The sequence below is a fragment of the Metopolophium dirhodum genome, chromosome 3 (assembly GCF_019925205.1).
Source record: "Metopolophium dirhodum isolate CAU chromosome 3, ASM1992520v1, whole genome shotgun sequence".
Lineage (NCBI taxonomy): Eukaryota > Metazoa > Arthropoda > Insecta > Hemiptera > Aphididae > Metopolophium > Metopolophium dirhodum.
This window is the reverse complement of record NC_083562.1, coordinates 22,623,771-22,644,299: the sequence shown is the minus strand read 5'-3', so window position 1 is coordinate 22,644,299 and position 20,529 is coordinate 22,623,771. Positions and strand designations below refer to the sequence as shown.

Below are 20,529 nucleotides of genomic sequence, written 5' to 3'. Positions count from 1 at the left end.
CGTGGTGCTGCAGTACCGGTAACCCGACCGCGACCGCGATCTTGAGGTCTACTGCCAAATCTAGGACGTCAACTATGGATCGATCCTCGTTATTGGCATACGAGTGTTTGAATTGTTCATTTCCTACTGTGGCGTCCATATCTGCAGCAGTATATACGACGTGATGAACGAACGGCGAACAGAAAACTATGAACAGGACAAGAGCTAAACACTTTATGACGGATTTCGAACAATTAATTGTTTCTTACATTAAATAATTTATAGTTACTAAGGTAGTAGTGTTATATTGTGACTAGTATATAATTACCTTGAAGCCAGTTAGTAAGTAGCAAATAGTTTAAATTAAATCATATTATATACTTCCCACATAGCAGAAACATATTGAATAAATATCAATGAGATATTATTAATTTTATGTTGTTATCCACAGAATATCTTTATTAACTTTCCTACAAAACTTAATATATCTACCAGATATTATATAAATGTCTTATGAACCAACTTTTTTTATCTGATAAATATCAGAATAAATATATCTCATTTATATCCATATAAATATATTGACAAGATATAGAATTGATATATTATGAATATTATTTTAATATTAAACTAATATCCAATTACAAACATTTAATTAATATCAACACGTATATATCGATCAGATATATTATAAATATATTTTTATATTCAGCTTATACCTTAATATAAATATCTTATGTATATCAACAGATACACATCCACCAGATATATTTTTAATATCTTTTTATATTCAACTTATATCCAAATTTAAATGTCTGATGTATATAATATGCACTCATATTTCTTTTTCCATTAAGTTAATAATCTCTCACACATGAATTCATAATAATAATTGTAGCTATAATAATAAAATGTATTATAAATATAAAATAAAATAATACAAATAATTCATAATCAATGTATCATTTTAATAAATTCAGAAAAAAAAATTAAATACAAATAGAAATCAAACTTTTGAATTGGCACATCTATAAATGCAATAAACTAATTATTATTATACATAAAATAGATAAATATGACACATAAAAACTACTTCATATATAATAGTTTTAATTTTCTTATTATTAAGAATATATAAAATAAAAATTATACAAATTAATTTCTTCTTTGAGTAGTTTAAATTGCATTACATATAAAATACAATTTAAACAATTAGATTAGTATATCATCTATATATATCTAAATATATATAAAATAACTTATTATTATACATAAAATATAATAATACAATAAATTCAAAAAAAAAATCAAACTTTTGGATCAGCACATCTATATATGCAATAGACTTATTACTATTATACATATAATAGATAAATTTAGATTATTAAGAATATAAAAAATATAAAAATTAAAATTAATAATTAAAAAATTATAATATTAAATTTTTAAAGGTAAAAAAAAAACCTTGTATCTTAGAATTATTGGTTTTTGATGTTTTGTTGTTCTATTCTGCCTTTAGCTCCAGTCATATATTTCCCAATCGATATGATGATTTCCTCATCTGAAACAGATTTTTGTTTAGATTTTCTTACAGCATCTGTGAAAAATATACCAACAATTTATTAAAGATTGTCTATTGAATTATAAATAATAAATAAAAAAACAAATAATTAACAAGTTATGATATGATGGAATTTTCAAAAAACTATTAATGTTTATAAATTAATTACCAAAAATAGCTTTATTAATGGATAGCGTATGAAAATTTTCTTTGTTTCTCAAACCGTAATAAGTAAACTTTATCAATATGGTATCGTCAAAAACTTTCTTCAACATCTTGTTGATGATTCTTGACAGAGTTTTACCTCCAAGCCTGGTCAGCTCACTAACCTGTAAAATACATATCCAAAAATGAGATATAAATACTTAATATTAAAATATTATGTATAGTGTATACATACAACTAGTTTATAAAAGATTCTGTCTTTCATTTTATTTTCAAGATCTAAAAGACCATCATCATCAGTAATTGGCCAGTTCATTACAAAATAGTCTGTTTCATTGTTATCACAGCTCAATAAATCAGTGTTTTTTTGCAAAATTTGAGTATTATTGTTGTTCAGTATTTCAATTATTTCTTGCTGCGTTTCGGAAATTCTATTCACTTCACATTTGATATATGCCAAGTAGCTCATCACTGCTTTAAGATCATTTGCTGTTAATCAAAATAAATTATACTACTAACCTCATTAAGTATTATATATATATATATATATAGTATGTCCAAAAATTAAGTAATAATACACTAAAAACAGATAAATATATTTTAATATACTACTAATAACTACTACTTTATATACTTACAAGTCTTAACCGGCGCTGGCGGTGTAGTCATCATAGTTTGTGCTACTAAACATAATAAAATAATACATAATAACAAGTAAAATATGATACATTATTTATAAAAATGACAGTAAAAACTAAAAGATTAAAATGTTCACCATTGTGTATGAGATTTGAGCCAACATCATCACAATCATCCCCCGGTTTAAGAATCGTAGGAGCAGCAGAGTCAGTATTAATAGCAGAAGCTAAAAAAAAAATATATATTCAATAAAATTCATTGAATTTTGAATATTATTCTTGTCTTACCATTTTGTTGATTATGACCTAATTGTTTATCCTCAACAATCAAGGAATAATCATCATTACTTATAAACTTATAATCTAAAACAAATAATTCACAATAATTAAGATATTTTAATTGAGGTATAGCTATAGCTATTTATTTATAAATAAATATATATTCATTTTTAGTTTGTAAAAGTATTATACATACTCGTTGATTGTAAGAAATCATCTTTATCTTTATCTTTAGATTCATCTTGTAGAATATTTGGCAAGTAGTCTTTATCTGAGTCTGAATCATCAACTGATGATACTGCAGACGCTAATCATTAAGAAATAACAATTACCAAAAATATATACTTACATTTATTTATAACTATTAGGTATTAAATACAAACATATTTCTGAATTTTCTTCATTGTCAATTTGTGTAAAAATATTCTTGTCCTGAGAATAATATTCTTTATTTTGTTCATCGTTTTGATTTTTAGAAATACTGGTTGATAAGCCTTCTTTTTTAAAAATACGCTTAGCAGTTTTTGTAATTTTACCTGTTCAATTATTGTTGTGTATTATTATTATATTGTGTCATAGTTAAAGATTTAAAATTACTTGGTTGAACTTGGTCGCTGTTTAAACACTCAGTTTTTCTTTTTCTTTTGACATTTTTAGCACCTTTTTCAATGTCTGATAACTCTGAAGTATATTCCGCTTTGTTGGCTTTATTTATGGCTTCATTTAAGGACACTATACACAAAATTGTATATATTATTGCAAATATAATGTAATATATATAACATTATTTACTTTTAAATTTTAACTTGCTAATTAAGTCAATATTTAATGATTTTATAGTGACTTAAGAAGCAATTGCGCTTCTACGCTTATAATATATATTTATATAGTAAAAACAAAAACCAATTATATACAGATATTTAATAATAAATAATTATAGTTGGTATACTAACTAATAAAATAGGTAAGTATACTTACAAATATTTTGAGACAGGACTCTGCATTTATAATTGGTAAAATCAAAATTATTGGGTTTGACTCGATTGTTCCTCATTTTTTTTGCCAAATGATTGTTGTTTGGCCAGGCACAGAGATTGTTTTCTCTATTGAGCCAATAGTCTGGTACAGGCTCAACTGAGTTATCATTTAAAAAATGAACGACTTTCCACATATTTTCGTACAGTTTTGATGAAGAACTGGTAAAGTTAAAACTAAAAAGTAATACATTTTATTATACCAAAATCTATATAATAATATCAACACTATGAACTAAATAATAATTGTTTTTACAGAATATATATACACAAAAAATAAAGTATGATATTTAATAAGTATAAATTATCATAAATATTAGGGTTTTAATTATTAAAATGTATGACTGGATAAGCAACCATTATATCGATATTATCAGGAGATAAAATCATGTATTTAGTCGTTACATCTTCAATATTCCATATACATATAGTTTTTGAAAAGTCACTGACTTTATAGATACCTAATGTATTGCTTTTTATAGGTTCTTTAAAAAAACACTCCAATTTAAGGAATTGTCTTCCTAGTAAAATTTGTTTTTTTAATTGTAGACAGTAACAAATATTAACAACTTTAATAATTTGTAAATTGCCATTAGTTTTTAAGCCAACATATGAATCAGCATTAAAATGTATTTTAACTTTGATTTGATCTAATATTAATATTTTGTATTGAGGAGAAGAAGTTTCATTTGTAAGTGGGCCTTCACTATGTTCCACTTTAAACTGTTTTAGAGGAATATTATTTACATTATTTTCACAATTAGTCATCAATGGCAATGAACGTTCTTGACATCTCTTTACGACCTGTTGAAGAGGTTTGTCATTTTTTCGGACCATTTTTTTTAATCCACACATGTAATTTTCAAATTTAAAGCAGCTAACATTATCGAGTGGTCCATATAAATTATAGTCATCATATAAATGAATTAAAGAATGTATATTATGAGAAACAAAATGACTTCCATACAAATATGCAAATTGTTTAACAAAATCATTCATGATAGATTTAGCTGAAGATGCTAACATATTGTAGTTGGGACTCAAAAATATTGTCATAGCAATATTTAAGCTTAAAAAATGTTTATAAATCTTTTTTGATACAATAGAATGAATCGACAGCGGTCCCAAGTATAATAAAATCAATCTTAATTCTGTGGCTTTAAACCTGGGCAATTCCTCTAGTGACCTTGGCTTACGGGCGAATTCGCATGGAACACTATTTCTAAAAGAAACCAAACGTTCAGAAATATGTTTAATTTGAAGAGAATTTAACTTTTGTTTATTAATATTGCGTTTGCATATCGTATCACCTTTCCAAAGCATTAATATTTTCTTGACCGCTCCTAGACATACAGCATGCATGTAATCAATACTAAAATGATTTACTACATCAAAATTTGGAATATTAAGTATTTCTGTTACTTGGCGTTTATCATTATGATACTGCCGTTGAATTTTACCTACAAAATCTTCATGTGTCCGTTTTGAACAGTTCAATTTAGGGAAACACACTCGCCTCATTAAGTATTTACCTTTAACAGTACATCTGGTACAAGAATAAAAACCAGAATGGGATTTTGTATTAAGTAAAAAACTTTTTGCAGGCTGGTCGCAACAAAATGCATCAACAGTAACTTTTTTATGAACATTAATTACTGTATTATTGTCATTGTACTGTTTAATATTAATTCCATTAGTTATAAGATGTTTTATTTCATCGACAAAATATTTAATTAACGCATTACTATTATCTGGTTTCTTAGTGCCCCAATAAATTCCTATGAGAAATACAGATTGGTTACGCTGTCTGCTTAAATAACCAAGAATAGGCCAAAAACAACTGCCTGAACTTTTCGACAAAGGCAAGCCATCTACACCTATAACTAATCTAATTGTATCTTCTAAATAATTAAAATCAATATATTTTTTGATATTATCAGTTACGCCAAAATGGTAATATATTCCTGGACTAACTATTTCAACTTCAACAGGTTTTTCATAAGAAACCCCAGAGTACATTTTGTATAAAGTTCTACAAGAAGCTGGTAAATGTTCAAAACATTTATGTTTTCTTAAAATATTTAATAACTTATCAAAATTATTGTTAGGTATATTTTGATCTAAGGCCCATTGAACTATATCCTCAATTATATCTCTAGATCTAGTTATTGAGTTTTGATCTTCTTCGATTGGATCAAAATTTGCATCGCTATTCCCTAGCAATAATGATGCAGAAGCAGTATTTAACAATAATTGGTCAACATTACTGGTGGGTAAATCAAAACCAACAGATGGAGAATGTTACGTTATATGATTATCAACGTCTGTATAATTTGTAGTTGGTTCTATCAAAGGGTTATTAGTTGCAATAGTACAGGTATTATTTAATTCTACGGAGGGTAAAGTAATAAAACCATCATTATGCGACAATGTTTTGATGTAGTTATCCTCGTCTAATAATCTTCTACGTTTGGTAGATTTACTTAAATTATTTCTTCTATGCATTGTAGAATATTATAATGTACGTGTATTAATAAAATTAGGTTCTTAAAAGTTACTCACTTACCAGTAATAGAACAATTTGATGTAGTTATAAGTACGTACTATAAGTACGTGATGTAGACGTAGGTAATATATTGAAATATTATTATATATTATAATATATTATATTTGATAACAGCACGTCACAACTAGTGTCACACGTATAGGTATGGTAATTTATTAAGTTACAATTAGTAATGTAATAAATATTATTAAAAAAAACACTTCAAAACAGGCGCGAGTAAAAACACTAAACAGTATACGCGAACGCGGTGTAAATTTGTAAATGACAAAAATGTTTAATACGCATAACAGTTCATAACCTTAAATATGATGAATGTACGAAATAATTATTATTTTGTAATAAATTACGTAAGCAATATTGTATTCTGTCGAAAATTCGACAAATAATAATATTCGAGTTAAAAATAACCAGCCGTCGAAAACCCTGCAGCCAGGCCAGCCATGTAGGCATACCGATAGCAGCGCTGCGCTACACAAATTCATTTACACCCCACTCCCGCACTCCGTTCGTTCATAACGGAACACGGACGCATAGAGTGTTTATAGTTTTATGCCATAGATAATAAAAGAATACTTAGCCTATCATATCTTATCATACTGCCTAAATGTGGATGAGAGAAAGACTGCCTTTATATAATGCTTCTCACTCTAGCAAAGGGTTTTATTATTATTTTATTGATAAACCCCTTGTTAAAATAAGAAGCACTATCTAAAAGCAGTCTGTCTCTCATCCACATTCCGGCACGCAAACTTCTTATACGTTAATATAGGAACAGCCTATACATTTATTATCTATGGTTTATACTCTGCAGTGTGCAGTATATTTTATCAATGTGCTGTCAAAATGTTTAATTATAAAACTGTTCCTCGAACATAAAAAGCTTGAGAGCCACTGCTGTACACAGTCTACGGTCGGACAACAATAATAATATAATATGCACATATTATTATACTATTATATATAAGTTATATAATATAACTATCAAATACTATCAAATATAGGTATAATACAAGTTTACGACCAATAGCAAAAGGCCAGATAAATCAGCTAACGAAAAAAAATTGATTGATAATAATGTACCCGATATAACATAAAACTTTATATGAAATTTGGTATAAGCATTAAAACATTAGAGATAAAAAAAATACCCGGAAACGAGCACGGATCACCCAAACTATTTGGACAAAAAAAATTGTATTCAAAAATCTGCATTTTCTATTTTGCGGATACACTTTAAGTCCACATCAAGATTAACCGCAAATTCAAAGCAATATGATCATTGATAATTCATACCAAAGAAATGACAAATTCAAATTTGTAATTTTTTTCGTATAGCGGCGCGCCACATGCAGGGTATAATGACTAGACTAAATGATGAAATAGACCGATCGTTTTACTACACTTTGCTTATTTGCTCAAATAAGAAACTATCGCTCCAGCTATAGTATGGCCAGCCCATGATATAATAATATTACAGTATCATAATTTAAACTTTAAAACATATCGTAATAATATTAGACGTTCAATATTATATTGATGACAATGAATATACACTGTATGGATATCAATTATATGTTCATTTAATAATATCAAAATTTTGATTTTATAACTTATCATACAAATATTTCAGTGTTAATATTATATGGGTATCATTGAATATATATTTTATGGACATCAATTGCATATTAATATAACAATATCATAATTTGAACATTAAAACATATCGCCTTAATATAAGAAGTTTGATATTGTATTAATAACTATGAATATATACTGTATGGATATTAATTATATGTTCATTTTATGATATTAAAATGTCGACTTTATAAGCATATCAATACAATAATTTTAATTTGATATATAGTTCAAGATATTTATAGAATATCATATAAACATAAACTGTTATATATCTGAGAATAGATAAAATTCAAATATTTATTCGATATGTATATCAACTATTTGCTATGTGGGTTTAAAAATAATTTTGACGAATGCAACCTACGAATATTCTTAAAATTATTCCGGTTTCAGCGCAATCGGGATCATACACCACATTGTGACATGAATACATGATTTAGATTAAATAGTGAAATCTACAAACTTTTTTACACAATTATTTCGTTTATTTCTATTTTTAGAAGCATATTAACTAGATATTTTAATACAATATTGTTAATTTTAAGTACGCACCTATAAAATCATGTTTACGTGGAGAGGTAATTTTAGTTCTAAATAATATAATCGTCTAACTTTAGAATTTAAAAATATTGGAAAATAATTGCAATTGCAATTCGATGTAATTTTGATATTCAAATCGATTTAGGTAGGTGACAATTATATCTATTATAATATTATTTATCAAGGCAGTTCATAATATAGTACAACACAGGTACGTTATACTATTTGGTATTAGCAAGACTTAAACAGTTAACCTAACTATTAATTAATCATAGAAATAATAAACTAGGTATAGGTTCATAGTCAAATACAATTTTAACATTTAGAAAACCATGTAAACATTTAAATTAATAATTATGTATATTCTTACAACGTATCTACTGTACAGAGTGTGACAGTATATATGAAAAAAAAGAAGAAAATTAAATATGTCCATTTATGTTCAATTATTACCTAATAATCGTTAATGTGTACCGGTTAGGTTAGGTATTTTTTCATTGCTCAACATTTAAAAAAACCCAAAATATATAGATCTGTTAAAAATTTGATACAAATAGTAGATATGTATTATAATAATTAAAAATTATAAAATATATCAAAAAAGGATAATGAAAGGATTGCTGAATCAAAAAACTTGAAAATTTACCCATAGACCACAAGTCATTTCATATTAGAAGTTCAAAAGTATTAAGTAATGTACATATAAGCATTTTAAATTCAAATTTTGACAAAATCATTGTTTTTATATACTTTAATACTATTCGATTAAACAGTGTATAGGCACAATCGTCGTCAACAATACTAGCTAACACAGTATAATATCAATGTAATAATAATATGCGAAAATATAGTGTTTACTGTTTATACGTCATAATAATATTGCAACGATTGTCGACGACGACATCGTACATTACTCCCCACGTTGAGCACGGCTAATATGCTGAGTGTTAGTAATGGCAAATGTGTATAAATGTATGAAATATATATTATGCTGACGCGATGTTTAGCTCGCGTCTTGTGAATAACCAAACGGGACTCCCGGCAGTCTACAGTTAGGTAGTCGACGGAGGCAGTCTAGAGTCGGTAGTCAAGAATGAAGAGTCCTAGACTCTAGAGTCTAGTCGGTAGTGGAAGTCGATGGGTGACAACGACCTGCAGAGGACTCGGTTAGACCAGCTCAACCCACATTGGATTCGGCACCCACGACACACCATGGCCCGATCGGTAACCCTCAGTTATAATTCATAAGTATATACCTAAACCTAATACATATTATTTGATGTTCAATGTATTATAAGATTCCGCGATGTTGTAGTAATAATAATTCATTAATATTTAATAACAGATACATAATATATATATATATACGTTGATACTTTGCTTCACATAAGGTAATCCTGATTCCTAGTAATAATATCACACACCGAGGTCGAGTTCCCGAGATCTCGTTAATATATTAACAGAACGACACCTATAAAGGGGCGGTAAGAGCGATAGGCGAAGAGATGTTACAATATAATAATAATAATAATGGGGGACGGAGTGGCCGAGCGGATTAAGGCGTCGGTTGTGATGCACACAGGCGCCGGTTCTATTCCAGCCGCGGGCAGCATTTTTCTTTGGGCAAGTTACGGTGTCCGGAGCAAAGTGCCGCCATCCGCCACCCGGGCATGACAGATACCTACGGGTGCCCACTAAAAATCTGCCAAAACCAAAAACCACACGTGTTTAAAACTTACAGTAGGTACCCTTCCCCACAGCAAAAACCACCCAAAGGCCTAAGTTGCCGCGGGTTAATTAAAAAAAAAAAAAAATAATAGGTAAATATAATGTGTCATTGAAGGTACTTCAGGTATTACTTGTTGGTTTATACAATAGACAATAGTATATTGTGTGGAAAGGGCTGGAAGTGAGCAATTTCAGTCGCGGGCCGCAATTCACTTAGGACTGAAAATGCCTTCCCGCACGAGCCACACATACTACTTTTTTATCACGCCTCTGCGTTCATCGATCACGACAAGTCGGCAAAGGTAATACACTATGCAGGGATATTCTATGCAACAACCAGAAAAAAGCTCGAGTCATATATAGAGTTGGTACATTTGACGGGCAACGTGCACGGGACCAGCTAGTATATACATATAATAGGTATATATTAATTATAAGAGCTGCAGTGCGGTTTATCACGACAATCAGGCAGGGTGTTTGAATGTCGATGGGTGGCCATAGACGATTGTGTAAATTGATTGAAGTCCATTTAATGTTGTGTGTGTACACCAAGTCTACAGAGCTATGGAATTATAATATAACAACGCCGAGTCAGTTCTGCGACACAGACTTTAACTCACGTTATAGTAATAATATAATGTGTAATAATAAAATTATTAATATTTTGAAAATGTCATATAGTTTATAGGTTTATAGTTTATACTGTATAGGTGGACTGCATGGACATATAAGAGAGTATAGTTTTCATAAGTTCCTTGTGGCCAAAGAGGAGACCACTTAATGCAGTATGTGGGGTTACACTAACAGTAAAACATATAATAACAGAGTGCTATCAATACACCGACGAACTCAGAAAATTCAATATTCCACCCAACATGAATGAAGCATTAGGATCAGGTATCGAAAAAATATCAAATACATTAGCTTTCCTAAGGAAGACTGGCCTATATAATAAAATTTAAACCTTTTATTAATGATAATTATAATATTAATGTTAGTAGAAATTACATATTATTAACTATTATTACTATTAGATTAATAGATATCTGGCAAGCTGCGACTGTTGCAAAGGACATTGGTTCCCAGGTTTAGTTCAAGCGCTGTCCATTCCAATATCTGTCAGGTATCGAGATTGATTAATTTTAACCCAGGCTAGTAGATTATATAAAAGTTTCATCTATAAATTAAAATATTATTTTTCAACACACTACTATGTACAACTCCTTTATAAATACTATGTTTGGATACAACATTTTTTTATGCACTTATTCACCAACTGATAGCAGCGGCCGATAGGTTTCAGCCACGACCCTTGATTTTTTGCTATTTTTTAGACATTTTAGATTTAGATTATGAATTTTTATATTAGAATATTAATTACTATTACACTATTCAAAATTAATTAATGTGCGGCACCTTAATATATTATACATTTCTCACAAGATATTGATTGAATACAAAATGCATATTGATTGTCTACTGTTTGTGCATCATACACATATATTTTGTATTATATTAATCAAATACTTAAGTTTATACTAAATACTTATATTATATATCATATGAAATACTGTTCAGAATATTATACTTATCTTCTTAATTTTAACAAAAGATTTTGTAAAATCAAATACAGCCAATTGTTTTAAAAATATACAGAGAATATTAGTAGTTTAACTGTGTGCATATTGTACCATATTGTGCAGACAATTTTAATTTCACATAAAATATACCTGTAAGTTTATGACATTAAAGAAAATACAAAATAAACTAAACTAATGCACTATTAGTAGGAAGTTAAAACTAAATGTATACTTAAGAAAAACAATTCAATACATAATTTTACTTTAAAAATGATATATAAAATATTTTACATCAATTTATAAATTGTATGTATTTAAATGAATATTAGAAAGGGGAAAAAATATTAGTGCTAATGATTCAAAAAATAAATATTATAAATCTTTTTTAATAAGTTATAGGAATTAAGTGACTACATGTAGAAATTTAACAAAAGTTAGCATTATACTAATATTATAATATAATATAAAAATTATGTTTTAAGCTTAACGAAATGCATAATATTATTAGGTAAGGATGTAGAATATATAAGTTGTATTTTTGTTGATTCACTACTCTAATAAGAGTCTTATGTACAATAGAGCAACATAGGCAGCCATTTCTCGAGCATCTTTCGTTGTTCTGCCAGAACCGATAAACAACAAAAGAGGAGTGACAGCTAATTGCATTACCATTCCAATATCAACTGAAAAAAAAAAGAGCATAGAATAAAATATGACGATTATTACTTTAACCGATCTCTTACCTGACTCGTTACTCATCAATAAATATGTAATACTAAAATGTTCTTCTTCTCCAATTGCTTCTAAAAGTTTAATGGAATTTTTTCTTATTTCAACTGTAGAATCGGTATTCTGCATAAAAATAAAGAAAATAAAAGTATATATTATATTTAGCGTGTGTGAATTAAATTGATGTATTACCCTTAGTTTGTTTAAACTTGGCTTTTGTGATGATTTTAAACGGTTCAAGAATATTTCCAAGGATTTCAGATTATTTATGCAATCTAAATCCTTACTTTCCATAAGGTCTAGCATAAATTTACTAGGTGTTGGATATACATATTCCCTAGTCTTAGAGATGCTCTGTTGAGGGAAGTTTTTTATTTTGGCATACATAATATGAGCCGCTTGTCTTTTAGCTGCTTGCTTGGTTTTTCCTTCACCTTTTTAAATACATTTTCATTTTTATTACATAAGTTAATTACTAATTATACACAAATGTAATGATATATATGTATATTTTTTAGAAACAATGATATTATTTCTGAAGTTTGATTATTGCTATTAATAGCATTACGATGAAATAGAAAAACAAAAACCGTACAAGGAGTATTGACAACAATTAATATGTTATAAATTAATTTTAAACTATTTACAAATATCATTATAAAAAAAATAACACAAATCACATGTATATAAGATATTATATTATACTAAATAACAGCAATATATTTATAAAATGTGCTCAAGCGCTGTGGACTTTCCATAGTAAAGCAGTTTTTTTAATTATTTCATTGTAAAATTCCATGCAACTCTTCAGCCATGACTTTCTGTTTTATTATTTATTTTAAATTATAAATAATTATAATATGTACAGTAGGGTGTTCTTATTTGGGTCATTCTTGAATTTCAGAGAGAAAACTATGGAATAGTCAATCAAGAAGTTGAAGGGTTGTGGTCCACTTTGATGCAAAAAATTTGTCAATATAATTATTTTTCACGCAACACGAATACCATCAAAATGTGATTATTGCCCATTTGATGTACAGAGCGAATTATTTGTTTATATCTCATAGAATTACGGCTAAAATAATAAACTTAACAGACAATTATTTGTCTTTTTTATGAATACAACTTTGATCTAAAACTTTTCTCGATAAGTTCATTATTTTAGCTGTTATTCCATGGTTTAACAAAATAAATCTTTCTATACATTAAATAAAGGACTATCACATTTTGATGGTATTCGTGTCAGGTGAAAAATAACAAGCATTATATACATAGGCGTGCGCAGAATTCAATTTCTGTTCGAGCCTAGGCAATTTAATACCTTAATATTAGGACAGCGCCCCTAATTTTTTTTAAAACATCAACATTATACATGTTGATGTATTAACATATTAATTTCTATAGTACCTACTACCTACTATAATAGTTATAAAGGTACAATGTTATACACACACACAAATATTTTTAAATTTATTATACTTTCACGACAAATAAAATTTCCGTGATACCTTCACAAACATATTATTATAATAAAATATATACGCACATTTTAAACCTTAAAAAGTTTCAAGTCGACCCTGGACTTGACCGGCTCACCCCGTGCGCACGCCTATGATTATATAATCAACTTTTTACATAAAAGTAGACCACAAACTTTCAACTTTTTGAGTATTTCATATTTTATTTGCTGAAATTGTACCTGTTAATTTTAATGCATTTTACTGGTTAAACTTCAGGCTAATACAGTGAGATGAAAAAATTGAGTTAGGAGATTCGTACTATTCACAACATTTTTCGTATTTTTAAATAAATGGATTTTTGCCCTTCAACATAAGAATTCAAAAATGACCCAAATAAGAACCACCCAAAACTACAGTATGTGATGCCATGTATAAATTCAGATTAAGAATTTAAATTTTCAGAAAAAAAAATTGGTACTCATACAATATGCATAATTTATTTTATTTATCTATTTGTATAATATTATACCAGGACCACTAATTTTCTCAAGTTTTTGAAATTCAGCAACTGCTAAATCTTTGCATGAATATTGTACTAGTCGACCTTAGTTGGTCTGGGGATCTTTTTGTAAACACATTGGCTTACGTTATCTTTATTTGAAGTACCCTATACAGTGGCGCAACTATGGCTGAAATGTTGGGGGGAGGGGGCTGTAGCCCCCACATGATATTACATAACAAGTAACCCGTGGAGGTGATGCCACAATACTCCCATATATATTTCCTTAAAAATAATAAAAAAACCGTACAAAAGGACTAAATAATTATTTACTCAAGTTTCATTTTACACAATAATAATATACAGTCTGTGGTAATTAGAATAAAAATCCCCATACTAGGTACAATATAAGTTTAATGTTTATATTACTCACAGCAAGATGAAAATGATTTAGCAAATATTTTTTAAAAACTAATTAGTGTAATTACATTATTAATATTTAGTTACAAATTTTACACTAATTAACTTTTAAAAATATTTAATCAATGAATTTCATGTGGTTGTTAGTAATATTGTAGTCTGGGAGTTATTTTTTCCTAGGGTCGGGGATTTTTTTCCGGGATTGTTTGTCGGAGGTTTCTTTTCAGGTATTTTTATTCTGCAATCTATATTATAGTTCAGTGCATTTACTGTAAAATTATGTATAGTAATCTTAATAATATAATGACATAAATTGATTACTTAAAACAAATACAGGCATACAGCTATTAGTATTTACCATATTTATCACAGGAAATATAAAATAATTCTTAAGTTTAAATAAAAATTAGATAATTAAATTTATTTCCAAAAAAAAAACTTACAGTGGAATTCTTGCGGGGGTTAAGCAAATAACTTAGTTATAACATGCATAATAATTACTAAGAAATAATAATAATACAATGATAAAAATATCCAGTTCAACTTAGTATAATCCATGTGACTTTCTAACACAAACTAATTTTATTTTTTTTTATAAAAAGCTTAATCACAATATTTCTAAATGATTAAGTATATATAGATGTAATAGAATTTGGTATAATGAATAGATAGTGTTGATAGATAATAGATACCTATATTATTTTTGATAATGCTAAACCGATAAGTACGTTAGATAGCATATTGTACTAGGACCATAAATTTGAAATGAGAGAATAATTAAAGTTTTATATTAATTAATTAATGTTAATAATATAATCATTAGATAATAATTTATTAAAATATTAGATCACAAAAAAATATTTTTATAGTTTATATCAGCAGTAATATAACTGCGCTTCATTGCAAATTTTATGCTACGACCACATATTTTTTTTCTACAATTCTGCAACAAATTTTCGTAATTTGTCACTTTCATTTTAGACTTGGCATTTTTAAAATTAAAATCAAAATAATTTTACTAAAATCACAATGAAAAACAATCTAATGGTATGACAACGAATGAACGATTTGTACAACATAGAAAATATTAGGATTGCGTGTAATACACTAATACCCAACAAATTATATCTTATCTTGGATTTTATATTGATACCTATACAGTATACATACTTTTGTTAATTGTTTTTATCTTTCTCTGTCAAACTATTCACTCGTTTATCGCATATTATACCTTTGGATTTTATTTATAAAAATAAAATTTATGTTTGACAAAAAATCCAAGTTATATACTTTGATCAGTTTAATTATTACCGGCTTAAATACAATAAATACAATCATACTAAATATGCAAAATATGTGTCATGCTCACTCTATATATGCAAATCATGCAAAATAAAAATAGTACCATTTATATCAGAATAATATTATAAATGGTGGACATTACTCACTTAAACTCCATTTGGTCGTAGCAGAAAAAAATATGCTGTTGCATACAAATCCTGGCCTTGATTATTTATAACCAGCATGCCTACTTTGTTTTATAGTAGATGTAGTAGAAGTAGTATTATAGATGTGTTGGTTCAAGGGTGGTCAAAGAGGGAAAGGGCCAAAGGGCCATTGCTCCCTGGGAATTTTTAAACGGAGATACTTTATTATGATTTATGAGTTATGACTATAACTCATATAAGATTATAATTTATAAGTAATTTTTATTTCCCACTGAAGTGGAATTCTATACTGTGGATAACACTTGGTGGGTTGAAGGTTATATTGCTTTTATTGTTTATGTCGGTTATGATTATATTATATAGAAACAAATTAATAAGCAAATCATTCATGCATCATTTTACATGAATTATATATATTTAATGAATATTCTCAATTTTTGAGGCTATGTAGAATTTTTTTAGCAACATAAGGGCTCTATAAACAAATATGTTTGAGAAGCACTGGTCTATATAAAGAGCTATAAACTGTTTGTGTCCATTGAGTTTTTCATTTTATTAGTTAATGTTTTATTTTTAATTCAGAATGTAAGATGTTTAACTTCAACAGTTAAATAATAATATTATATACTTTCAATAAAAATATATTGATACATAAGTTTACAATTTATCATTTATTTTTTAAATTTAACTATACAATTTTTATAATATAATATTAACTAATTTGAAATGCATACTTATCAATGCATTTATTTAACCCCCTACCTAGCAGTTAAAAAGATAAATATAAATTTCAACCAAATTATTACAAGTTAAAATTTTATGTTTCTACATTTTTTTTTACCATAGTGAAATAAAAATAAACATAAATTAAATATGTTGTAACACCACACTTTTCTCATAGAAATTTCTCCGATGTTTATATGTCAGCTGTTTTGAACTCCAGTTATTTGTTTTTGGTTAGATAAAGCAAGTGCAATGTGCATGGATTTACATTAGTTTTACATTACATATACATTAGTTCCACAAGTCTTAAGATTATAAGATAATACTATTATATTATAATTAGAAGCAGTTTAAAAGTTCTAAGATAAATAGTTAGGAACACTGAGACTGGATTTGAATCAAACTATTTCATATATGTTAATTATATTGATGTCAGGGCTTAACACTTTTTAAATAGTGTGCTATATTAAATTGTGAATTTATTAGGCATATGAATAATCTATAAATTATATAAAAATAAATGTTTGTCTGTCTGTGTGTGTGTCCTTTATGCATTCCTAAACGGCTGGACCGATGTTGATGAAATTTGGTACAGAGATAGATTAGACCTCTGGGCAAAAGATAGGTGAATTTAAAAAGGGAAAGAACCAAATTTCAAGGTGCTATGCAAGGTTTGGTTGCCTGGTAACCACAGTATGATTTTAAGAAAATATTATCTTCTAATATATAAAAATCTCGTGTCATGGTGTTTGTAGTCCCACTCCTTTGAAACGACTCGACCGATTTTAATGAAATTTTTTTTGTATATTTGGTAGGTATGAGAATAGGTCGTTATTTTTCACCCTCTAGGTCCAACTCTGGAACGTGCTTCAACAGAGATTTTGAGATTTACGGTGGACATTTTTGTTTATAAATGGTTGCTATTGGTTATAGAAGAAATAATTGATAGAAATTAGTTTTTATTATTTGGTTGCAATTGGTTAATCAGGCAGATCAGGTACAAGCATGCATTAAATAACATTTTCTCATATTGCCTACTTGATATGCTATGACACATTGTCCGGCTCATTGTGCCTACCAGGAAGGCTGAGTTGCACCCAAAAGGAGTTAAACAATCACAATTTTGTCAAAAATTGTAATTTTTTACGGGCAACGAAATGCGCGGGATCAGCTATTAATATTATATAATATTTAGTTTCAACATTTACATTACTATAATGATTAGTTAAAATGTGTTGTCTTTATGACTTTATCTATTATCGAGATACGCCAATATACATAGCATTTTAGGTGTTCATTTTTTCTCGGGCAAAATTGGGTAATACAGCTAGTATTATTAAAATATATATCTAATTTTTTTAAATGTTAAATGTAAGTGTTTGAATAAGTTGCTTACCTACAGATTGTAAGTCCCTAAGGGAACATACCACAGAATACCAAACATTATGTGATTCATTGCGTTCATCTTGTGGAAACTTGTAACTGGGTAATTCCCAATGACGAGCCATGCACAACTCTTGCAGTACACCAATAGGGTTTACTTTTGATATGTCATCTAAAACGCTCTCTTTGCTGAAAACAAATTAAACATAAATCATTCAATCTATCCAGTTATATATTATTTTGTATATACCTATACTTCAAAGGGCTAACATTGCTTGGTGAAATGTTCGAAGTGGTAGACGTTATGGTGTTGTTTCCATTATTATCATCTAATTGATCCAATAAAGCTATAGCTGCATTTTTCTTCGCTTCTTTTTTTGACAAACCTTCTCCATAAGCTAAAACCATTATTTTTCATTAAGAAGGTTAAATATATTTTCGTTTTATTATAATTAGGTATAGGTATCAATTATTTACCATATATTCCATCATTTACAGCAACAAATCTAAAAACTGGATTATGTACATGACCCGTTATGGAAACCAAATTGTATTCGACTACTTGTTTTTTTAACAACATAATTTCATTGAGTTTAGCAATAGGAGATTTCAAGCTGTCCTGTTTTATCTCCTAAAAACAAATTTAATTAATTACATTGGATAAGTAGGTACATATTAAGTATAATATAAATAAAAATACACATTAAATATTAGCCATAATTTAATGGGATATTGGATAATTTATAAGTTGATATTGGTAGAATACAGTTGACTGTTAAGATATGATTTTTATTTGGTAATAACAACTTACATTGAGTTTTGTTGGCAAGTCAAATTTTTTCTCTTTACAGGAAGTTTTCTTGAAATCCGTATTACAGGGCTTGAGCGGAGAACTTGTTGGTGCATCCATGTTGTAAATATCAAAGTTATTATTTTGGTTATATTCCTCAAACATGAGTTTCTGTTGCGAGGAACATGGGTGCTGACACTTTGATGAGACTGCGGTTAACAGTGGCCCTTGGGTTGGACAGCATTTGTCGGGGTATTCTACTCTACCGTCGACTGTTGTGTTTTTGGTGCTGGAGAAATTTGCAAACATGGTTATCCTGGAAGACATGTAACCAGATGATCTGCACAAATGTGTACCTAATGTAAACAAGCAGTGGTGCGATTAAGTCACATGTTAAGGGGGTTGGTGATAGGCTAACTTGGAGATAGGAATGGCCATTGATGGTGCGCACCTATCCAGTATCCTAGACAAAATTTGACATTAGATAGGTATTTAATATTGCTTTCGAGCGATTAAGTAATGCAATGGGATGGATACAAATATTGACATAATACGTATACCGATCACGGACTAAGGCTATCGTGAAACGTGAATAGACAATGAATATAACGAACAGCGATATGTCGATATCTGGGCATCTGGCTGACGGGATATTGTGATCAAATTAATTTTAGTAACTATTATATAATTATTATTATAAAATATTATTGTTCAGTGTTTACCTGGTTATTTATAAACAATAACAAGGTGCTTACCTCTGTCGAAAGGCCCCAGTATGAGTAATGACAGCCGGATAGTTAATACTATAATAGTATTAATGCACCTATTAATTATTATACGTATATATTATATTTTAATTTTATTAATAACGCCGATAAAATCTAGAACGTAGAAAACGATCATAACGAGACTACGCGAGCAGTGAGCACTGGAATAAAACTTAAAAGTACAACACGATTTCGTTTAAATGTAATCTTAAGAACCAATCGCCAGTCAGTTACAAGCAACCGTATTGTAGCAGCAGCAGCTGGTGCACGAACGTTTTAATATTGTTCCGTCTTCTGTGCTATTACGTAAAAGAGATGGGTAGGAAAATCCAAAATCAGAGAAATCAAAAATAGATAGGTATGTTAGCAACATTTTGATACGCATCGTGTTCACCCGCCACTCCGCACCCCGTCTATTAGCCGGTTAACGACTGTATGTCGGCCGGGTAATTTAACGGCCAATGAAATGGCCTGAACTACGACCATAGTTGAGAAGGGTGTACCTGAATGCGCTAACCGGTCTACATCTCGTATTGTTGCTGACATACCTATCTATTTTGTCATGGTAACCAAATGTAATCTATTCTGTGACCAAAGTACCG

General features: G+C 28.5%; 2 protein-coding genes across 4 annotated transcripts; both read right to left on the bottom strand.

Annotated features, from left to right (window-relative positions):
• Positions 1 to 1,304: 1,304 nt before the first annotated feature.
• Positions 1,305 to 6,629, bottom strand: LOC132941263 (uncharacterized). 3 transcript variants are annotated; one of them, XM_061009238.1, is made up of 11 exons: positions 6,223 to 6,629; positions 3,601 to 3,833; positions 3,220 to 3,354; positions 3,006 to 3,158; positions 2,819 to 2,929; positions 2,632 to 2,706; positions 2,481 to 2,570; positions 2,344 to 2,385; positions 1,941 to 2,194; positions 1,710 to 1,869; positions 1,305 to 1,576 (listed from the first exon to the last, which is right to left on the bottom strand). In XM_061009238.1, the coding sequence occupies exons 2-11, from the start codon at positions 3,791 to 3,793 to the stop codon at positions 1,458 to 1,460; spliced, it is 1,332 nt and encodes a 443-aa protein (XP_060865221.1). In that variant the 5' UTR covers positions 3,794 to 3,833; positions 6,223 to 6,629; the 3' UTR covers positions 1,305 to 1,457. The 3 variants fall into 3 exon arrangements, with proteins under 3 accessions (XP_060865221.1, XP_060865218.1, XP_060865219.1); XM_061009235.1 differs by having other exon boundaries at positions 2,344 to 2,388; positions 6,223 to 6,626; XM_061009236.1 differs by lacking the exon at positions 6,223 to 6,629 and having other exon boundaries at positions 2,344 to 2,388; positions 3,601 to 4,123.
• Positions 6,630 to 11,048: 4,419 nt separating this feature from the next.
• Positions 11,049 to 20,343, bottom strand: LOC132940918 (interferon-inducible double-stranded RNA-dependent protein kinase activator A homolog). The gene is made up of 8 exons (XM_061008724.1): positions 19,916 to 20,343; positions 19,182 to 19,516; positions 18,848 to 19,001; positions 18,621 to 18,768; positions 18,384 to 18,559; positions 12,630 to 12,871; positions 12,452 to 12,560; positions 11,049 to 12,391 (listed from the first exon to the last, which is right to left on the bottom strand). Exons 2-8 carry the CDS (start codon positions 19,485 to 19,487, stop codon positions 12,258 to 12,260), a joined length of 1,269 nt encoding a protein of 422 aa, XP_060864707.1. The 5' UTR covers positions 19,488 to 19,516; positions 19,916 to 20,343; the 3' UTR covers positions 11,049 to 12,257.
• Between the last annotated feature and the right edge of the window lie 186 nt (positions 20,344 to 20,529).

Excerpts from the sequence above, each read along its gene's own strand:
- LOC132941263 (XM_061009235.1), bottom strand. The coding sequence starts at position 3,793 with ATGTGGAAAGTCGTTCATTTTTTAAATGATAACTCAGTTGAGCCTGTA. Across the intron at positions 3,159-3,219 it reads CAGCGACCAAGTTCAACCAA|GTAAAATTACAAAAACTGCT; the intron begins GTAATTTTAAAT and ends ATAATTGAACAG. Across the intron at positions 1,870-1,940 it reads GAATCTTTTATAAACTAGTT|GTTAGTGAGCTGACCAGGCT; the intron begins GTATGTATACAC and ends TGTATTTTACAG.
- LOC132940918 (XM_061008724.1), bottom strand. The coding sequence starts at position 19,487 with ATGTCTTCCAGGATAACCATGTTTGCAAATTTCTCCAGCACCAAAAAC. Across the intron at positions 19,002-19,181 it reads ACTTGCCAACAAAACTCAAT|GAGATAAAACAGGACAGCTT; the intron begins GTAAGTTGTTAT and ends ATTTGTTTTTAG. Across the intron at positions 12,561-12,629 it reads CAAGTTTAAACAAACTAAGG|AATACCGATTCTACAGTTGA; the intron begins GTAATACATCAA and ends ATTTTTATGCAG.